Genomic DNA, 7,888 nt, shown 5'->3' on the forward strand with positions numbered 1-7,888 from the left:
CCTAAGCATGTGCATATCTCAAGCTTTTTATGATCATTTCACATAAAATATTATTCAGTTGAGCAAGCTGAGACAAGGCAAGTTGGTCAAGAATGAATGATCAAGTCCAGGAGGAAGCCATACCTCTCACTTGTCCCTGCCTTGAAGCAGTAGCAGAACTTGCCACCAAACTTGAGCAGTGTGCCACTGCCAGCCAGCTCTTTGGCTCAGGTTAACCGTAGAATAATTTTCCGTGCTGAGAATATTTGTTAAATATCACCATCTCTTCATTATGCTTCTGTAATTCTACCTGCCTGGCAGCTGTCTGCAGGCCAGTATGTCAGGTGATAAGCTACCAAGAACTGCCATGGATCTGCCTCTTTAGTTATCTTTGATTTGGGAAAAACTGCAAACTGATATTTTTACCATCTTGGTATAGGTGTAAGCAAAGGGTGTGTGTGTGTGTGTGTGTGTGTGTGTGTTGTATGTTGTAATGTATTCGTACACTAATCATGGGCCTTTTTGTCTTAGTCTTCTTACATTCCCATGCATGTGACTTTCCAGTTACGTAACTTGCTGTTACAAAACTTTAGATTCCCTTGGTTCCTGAAGTACACAGAAGTGGTGTTCATTTTCAGAGTAGAAACTGATGTGCCTTGAGAATGGCTGACAAATTTGGGGTAAGAAAGTATGTTACATGTCCTTAGAGAGAAAGAATTTATTTATGAAATAGTACTTTTAAAATTTTCTTCACATTTGGTATCATTACCATAATTGGTAGACACTAAAAGCTGTCACTTGAAAATAAGCATCTGTCACGTTACTGTTAATAACGTTAATGCCCACTAGGCCCAAGACTCCCTGCAGTGACCCATCTTGTTTGAATGAATTGTCTTTGTGTGTAGATAATGAACCTGCTGAAGAAGTTGTCCAGGCCAGCATTCTTCTGCATTCCAACATCGCCAGCCTTGTCAGAGACCAGGTGATTCTGAAAGTGGACTCCGGAGACTCAGAAGTGGTCGATGGACTTATTTTCCAGCACATCACTCTCCTCATGTGCTCAGCTTATAGGAACCAGCTGCTCAACATTTTTGTCCGTCCATCCTTAGTAGCAATGGCATTGCAGATGACACCAGGGTTCAGGAAAGGTAATTTTCAGGAATGCAATCTTGAGTTTTAGAAGAGGTCTGACCATTCCATTCCATTTAGGGAGCAACATTTGAAGCCTTGTAATGTTCAGCCTCACCCCAGTGAAGAGCAGGCGTATCACTGAGACAAAGTTAGCTTTGTTCCCCAAATACTTGTTCATCTGCTTAGAATTTTGGAATTGGGAAGACCTGGAAATAATCTAAACCTTTCCTTTTATAAATATGGAAAATGAGGCCTAGAAAGTTTCATAATTACTGAGAGAAGGATCTGGCATTTGAGTACAGTTCTCTACTTCCTGGTGTGCAGCACTGTTTCTGCTGTGCCAGCTCCCTGATCCAGCAAAGGCAGGTGGGCAGGTGAGCAGTCAGCAGTAGATGAGTACTCACGAGATGCACGGTCTCATTCTAATTGCATTAGGAGTGTAAAAATGAGTACAGCACAGGTCATGTTCACAGGAGCCTGTAGTCAAGGCCAGGGCATTCTGTCAAGGCCCCATGTTAGAATTACGAGGGGAGTGGTCCCCACCCCATTTCTTCAGTTGACCTGGGGTATGGGCCAGCCATTGGTGTTCGGTTTTGGTTTTGGCTTTTCAAAGCTCCACAGTGATTCTAAGGAAAAGTGCTATAGATACAGTAAAGATACCAGGAAATACGAATATAAAGGGAAATTAAGAAATCAGTACCTTTCCTTCCCTACTAGGGAGCCATGGGGTAGGGAAAAATGAAGTGTCCTGGCCTCTAAGGACTGTGATGTCTTACTGAGTTTCTACTGGTTGTAGATTATATTCAATCACTTAAAAACTATGCTAGGGCCTGACGCAATGGCTTGTGCCTGTAATCCCAGCACTTTGGTAGGCCAAGGTAGGAAGATCACAATATCAGGAATTCGAGTCCAGCCTGACCAACATGGTGAAACCCTGTCTCTATTAAAATACAAAAATTAGCTGGGCGTGGCGGCGGGCACCTGTAATCCCAGCTACTTGGGAAGCTGAGGCTGGAGAATTCACTTGACCCCGGGAGACGGAGGTTGCAGTGAGCCCACATCGCACCATTGCACTCCAGCCTGGGTGACAGAGCGAGACTCCATCTCAAAAAACAAAAAAACAAAAAGAACAAACTATGCTAGACCGTAGTTCGCTCTGTAGATAAGATTTGGGTTTAATTTAGCTTCCCTCAGGGGACTTAATTCTTGTCCCTGTTACATGAATAAAATATGCCTTTGAAATACATTTTGTGATACTGAGGACTTCCTGGTACTCCCTTAAAGTTGAAAGGGCAATGTTGTAATTTTACATAATAAATTTATTTCCAGAGGATGTCTACAGTTGCTTTCGCTTCCTACGTGATGTTTTTGCAGATGAGTTCATCTTCCTTCCAGGAAACACACTAAAGGTAAAGTGCTTACAACAAAGAGCAAGTGTATTTGCAGTGTGAGTTCTAGAAATGTTAGGGGTGAATTCACAGATATGTCTCAGGCAGTGTGCCATCCCTTTCTTCAAGGCAAAGTGGGGCAGACTTCAAGAGAAACTGGGGCGCTCACAGTTCAGCAGACTCTAGTTTGATTCTTGGTCAAGTTTAGTTAATAACTTAGGGATTATCTCATGAGAGGAGAGTCATTCTTTGAACTATCAGTGTGGCCGTTGCAACTAAACTAACTTTATTCTAGTAAACGTTTAAAAATCAGCACACAGCCAGGCACGGTGGCTCACGCCTGGAATCCCAGCACTTTGGGAGGCCGAGGCGGGCGGATCACGAGGTCAAGAGATCGAGACCATCCTGGCCAACATGGTGAAACCCCGTCTCTACCTAAAAATACAAAAATTAACTGGGTGTGGTGGCGGGTGCCTGTAATCCCAGCGACTCAGGAGGCTGAGGCAGGAGAATCACTTGAACCTGGGAGGTAGAGGTTGCTATGAGCCGAGATTGTGCCACTGCACTCCAGCCTGGCGACAGAGCAAGACTTCGTCTCAAAAACAAAACAAAACAAAACAAAATCTGCACTCATTTTCCTGTTAGCAAGTTGTTAGAATGAGTCACCCAGGCAAGTGCCTTTTACTTTGAAAGTAGCAAGTGGTGGTCCTGCCTGGTCTAGACAGCTGAGGAGTCATCAGGCTCGCAGAACTGGACTGCTGCTTGGTTGAAGTGGGAAGTGACGGAGTAGATGAGAGGCATGTTAGGTTTTTGTGTGCTTTAAGGATAAGAGGTTTGATTCTGTAGGGAGTGAAACAGGAGTGCTGGAAATTTTAACCATAGCATAATTCTAAGTATTTTTAGGACTTGCTGTATGTATTTCCTATTTAAATTAAGTAGTGGTTCTGTAAAGTGAAAGAAAATCCATCACCCAGGTTGTGATTTGTAAGGCTCAGAAATGTTGTATGTTTGAAAACATTTTGAATGTAGAACAGTGCTTCTCTGGCTACTATCTCACAACAGAATTGTTCTGAAAGTTGGGGAAATAGCTGGTATTCCGTTGTCTGAGGGCATGTGGCTGCATATATTGAGACAGGTGGTGTACCCATTAACCTAGATGAGGGGGTACATGTATTGAGCTGGGCACTATACCCATTACCCTCAATGAGCACTATGGCTTCCTCTTCACCTCTAGGACTTTGAAGAAGGCTGTTACCTGCTTTGTAAAAGTGAAGCCATACAAGTGACTACGAAAGACATCCTAGTTACAGAGAAAGGAAATACTGTGTTAGAATTTTTAATAGGACTCTTTAAACCTTTTGTGGAAAGCTATCAGGTACGTAAATTTGGCAAGTTCTCCTTCATGCCCCCCGTATCAAATATAATAAGACATTCTCACCCTGTGCTTATTTCCAGTCTGAAGGGCAGGTATCTTCCTCAGGCAAATGGAAGAAGGAGAGAGAGTGATTAATACGATCAGTGATTTCACCTCACCAGTGAGACCTTGCTCCCTGCATTCAGGAGGAAGCTTAGTTCATTACAGACCCAAGAGGACAACAGCTTAGTGATGCCATGAGCACAGCATTCACAGGACCACAGTTACACCCAAGCATCATCTGTCATACTGTGTCTCATGTCTTAATGAGGTCTTCATGTCAGTCAATATGTAACCTCGAGATTTGATATATACCAGGCACTCAGTAAAGGCAAGACTTGAGTGATACATAAAGTCAGTTACAGATTACCAGATGTTTATGTTGGAAAGAAAAAGTTCAAGTGCAAGTTCTGAAAGCGCTTGTCAGAGCTCTTGGAAGTAGTTAGAGAGGGGATGGTATGTTGCCCAGCAGGAATTGTGCCAGGACTCAGCAGGCGAGAAAGTCTGAAACATAAACTGTAGGAAGGACTTCCACATGTTTGAGAGAAGAGGATGCTGTGACTCGGGTCTGTTTTTATAATACATGCACTAGCTCTGGGTACCTGGACCCACTTCCTGGTGCTTGTGGTCCGTGAAATAACTCATTCAGCCTCCTTGCACAAAGTCTGGCACTTACTGAGCATTTGATAAATGCTAGTTCTACCCTTAATCACCTTTCTACAGTAGAAATCATCAAGTATTTTAGGGTATGGTACTTCGTTAGGTGTATTTAGAGAAAAAAAGCGAAGTTATTAAAATCTGACCCCTCTCTTCCCAAGTAGCATAAGAGATGTGAAGCTGATGGAAATTAACTTGTACCCCTTGAAGTGAGAAATTATACTTTAATAAATGTCATTATTATTTTAAACCTTTTTCTAATTGTAAAATGTAATGTAAACTCAAAGGAGATGTCCTAAAAATTCTTTGATTTTTCTGTGCTCATTCCTTAGAGGGTCTTTATGCTGCTCTGCTGTGATATGTCCTTCTCTTAAGAGGGGCAATGTAAAGTTATTTACTATTCTGTTGAATTTGGCTATCCTTTTTCTCGTTCTGTTCCCCTCATCCTTCCTCTTAAAAAATCAGATAATTTGCAAGTACCTTTTGAGTGAAGAAGAGGACCACTTCAGTGAGGAACAGTACTTGGCCGCAGTCAGAAAATTCACAAGTCAGCTTCTCGATCAAGGTCGGTCACTGTTCTGTGGGTGCTGATTTCTTTTAGTTGAGAATAAAAACTGGTCAACTAACTATTCCTCACCCCTGATTTTAGGTACCTCTCAGTGTTACGATGTATTATCTTCCGATGTGCAGAAAAATGCCTTAGCAGCTTGTGTGAGGCTCGGAGTAGTGGAGAAGAAGAAGATGTAAGTACTGTACAAGATTCCATGAGTGCTCAAACAACAAGGAAACCAATCAAATTTGAGCTAAAAATCCAGAGATGTAGAAATAGATGATCCAGGAAACGTTATATTACACTTTCCTTATCCTTCCTCTAATTAGTTAATTCAGTACAGGTTACCCGGAAAATTGTATGTGGTTATGAATAGAAATGCAACTGAAGCAAAGAAAGAAAGAAAGAACTTTAGGCCAATATTTTTGCTTTTACTTAATGTTGAAATTTATAATTACAAGAAAGATTTTCGGGAGTGTAGTGGGCATATGAGTGTATATACACATAGACGCACATAAATACATAATACATATGTAGATACACGTATATGTATGTATAAGCATATAGATATATGTTCTTCTAAGTGGTTGAATTTAACAGTGATAAAGCTTAATATGTAAACTCTGACAGTCATGTCTCTTATGTGGTCAGAAGAATGAAGCAAGAAGCCAGGAAGTGGGACAGGAGCCCGAGGCCTTTGGACTACTTAGGACCGGCCTTGAGGAAGTCAATTGAAAAGTAGTCTTACAATAGCTACCGTCAGGAACAAAATATAAAAGTTTTCTTTTCCCCAGAGTTTATGTAATAATAAAGCTTGTTATTTTCTCCTAGAAATAATAACTGTATATTTAATGTGAATGAACCTGCCACAACCAAATTAGAAGAAATGCTTGGTAAGTGCAGTTTAATAAAATACAAGTTTTCACATTTTGTTGATGAATTAAAGTAAGAAAGTATACTGTGGCACCAAATACTTTATTGAAATGATCAGTAAGTAGTAGAGTTCTAACATAAACAGGGAATTACTTATGTAGTCTAGAATTTTCTCAAGCTAAAGAGAAAGCACAAAGAAAATTAACAAATCACGACAGGCATAAAAGAAGCAGTCTTACACAGTAGAGTCAGTCCCTAACATGACTGACCTCAGCCAGAGGCCCAGACCCTTCACATCCTTGCCTCAGAGAGAGTACCTCATCTCCACTCTTTGATGCTCTCACTGTCTGTCTGGCATTGCTTCTTTCCCAAGTGAGGGATTAGAGTCAGTGTCTCTATCACGTAGACTTTCTGAACTCAGAATTAGGAGCTGATAGCACATCCTTGGCAGAATAATCCAAGCCTAACAGCGACAAAGAAATAGTCCAGCCCAAAGAGAGTCCTTGAGTGTTGTCTTCCTTGACATAAGAGTCCTTGAGTGTTGACATAAACAGAGATACAGTCAGAGGGGGTCAAGAACGCTTTTCCTAGCAATGATGGGGCCATTTTAGAAAGGAGGGTGTTAACATTTGGAAAAAATAATCTGCCTATTGAATAGCATGATGTCGTTGAGTGGATCATCTTACAAGTACTGTTTTTGTACCTAATCTTAATTCAGTACATCGTCAAACCTGCATGGAAGAGCTTTAATAGATGTCTGTTGGGATTTGCGGAAGATCAGAATGGGGCATACGGAAAAGGAGAATGGTTGAAGAAAAGGGTAGAAGGGCAATGGGGTAGTTGACGCATATCGGGAAGGCGGAAGTACTAGACCTTGTAGAAAAAAATATGTAGGCCGAAATCCCAGTCTCCTATTTATATCATGTCTGAAGAGGTGTATATACCTACAACAACCACAAACACCTCGCCCCGTGAGGGTGACGGAATCAATTACTTAATCACAGAAAACAGATGTGATGTGAGCATGAACATACTGGACTGGAGTTCAGAAAACATGACGGGGTTCAACTCCTGGCCCTGGCCCTGTGGCTCTGGCCATACCGTCCCCTCTTGGAGTATCTAACGCTTCCCTTGTGCAGGTGACTGGCTTCCCCATGTGTACTGGCCAGCCTGTGAAGCTCTGCACAAGTGTCCAGTGCCTCCCCTGGACAGTCGCCCAAGGAACAGCTGTGTGAGGAAGGGCAAAATCAGCATCATTTCATGAGCTGCTCCTCTTTTTTCATCTTAGGTTGTAAGACACCAATAGGAAAACCAGCCGCTGCAAAACTTTAATAATCGGCAAGTAGTTATGGAAAATTTGGTCACATAATTACTGTCATCGAAGGACTCATTACAACAAACAGGGAAGTAAAGGAAGAGAAGCATCCTCTCGTACTCCCTGAGACTCCGAGAACAGTGGACGCAGAGGGAAGAGATGATCATTGGAAGCAGTCAGTCTGCTCTTCCCCACCACAGTGGTTAAAAGGCATTTGTATCCAACACTATGCGTGTGTTTTAAAATAAACTTTTGGAAACATGTTTGGAAAAGCAAAGCTCAGCTCATTTCACTACCACTTTTCAGCTTACTGTATGTATTAAACTTTTACTTGACTTTTGAATGAAAGATTAATATCACTGAGAGCTCTGGGTAGTAAAAGAAAATACTGAAAAGGGCATCTCTACATTATTTGTAGCTTGCTTTAATTAAAGTTGCCTCAAACAAGTACAAATTTGACAGAGATATTTAATAAATTAGCTAGCTTACTTTAAATTTTGGCCACCCAAGGGCCTTAATTAACAAAAATGAATTAGTCAAGCATGTGCAACAAAAAGATGCTATGTGATGCGCCATAAATA

General features: G+C 41.5%; 1 protein-coding gene across 2 annotated transcripts in view; it reads left to right on the plus strand.

Moving 5' to 3' along the window:
- The window catches only part of GNPAT (glyceronephosphate O-acyltransferase), a 37,786-nt gene extending 30,116 nt beyond the window's left edge, over window positions 1-7,670 (plus strand). For both annotated transcript variants that reach the window (XM_011965690.1, XM_011965697.1), the window contains 6 exons: window positions 2,440-2,519; window positions 3,733-3,873; window positions 5,035-5,134; window positions 5,219-5,312; window positions 5,951-6,012; window positions 7,281-7,670. In XM_011965690.1, the coding sequence (XP_011821080.1) occupies window positions 2,440-2,519; window positions 3,733-3,873; window positions 5,035-5,134; window positions 5,219-5,312; window positions 5,951-6,012; window positions 7,281-7,324 (521 nt within the window). In that variant the 3' untranslated portion in view covers window positions 7,325-7,670. The remainder of the gene's footprint in view (window positions 1-2,439; window positions 2,520-3,732; window positions 3,874-5,034; window positions 5,135-5,218; window positions 5,313-5,950; window positions 6,013-7,280) is intronic.
- The last annotated feature ends 218 nt before the right edge of the window (window positions 7,671-7,888 follow it).

The sequence above is a fragment of the Mandrillus leucophaeus genome, unplaced genomic scaffold (assembly GCF_000951045.1).
Source record: "Mandrillus leucophaeus isolate KB7577 unplaced genomic scaffold, Mleu.le_1.0 Scaffold1186, whole genome shotgun sequence".
NCBI classification, from domain to species: domain Eukaryota; kingdom Metazoa; phylum Chordata; class Mammalia; order Primates; family Cercopithecidae; genus Mandrillus; species Mandrillus leucophaeus.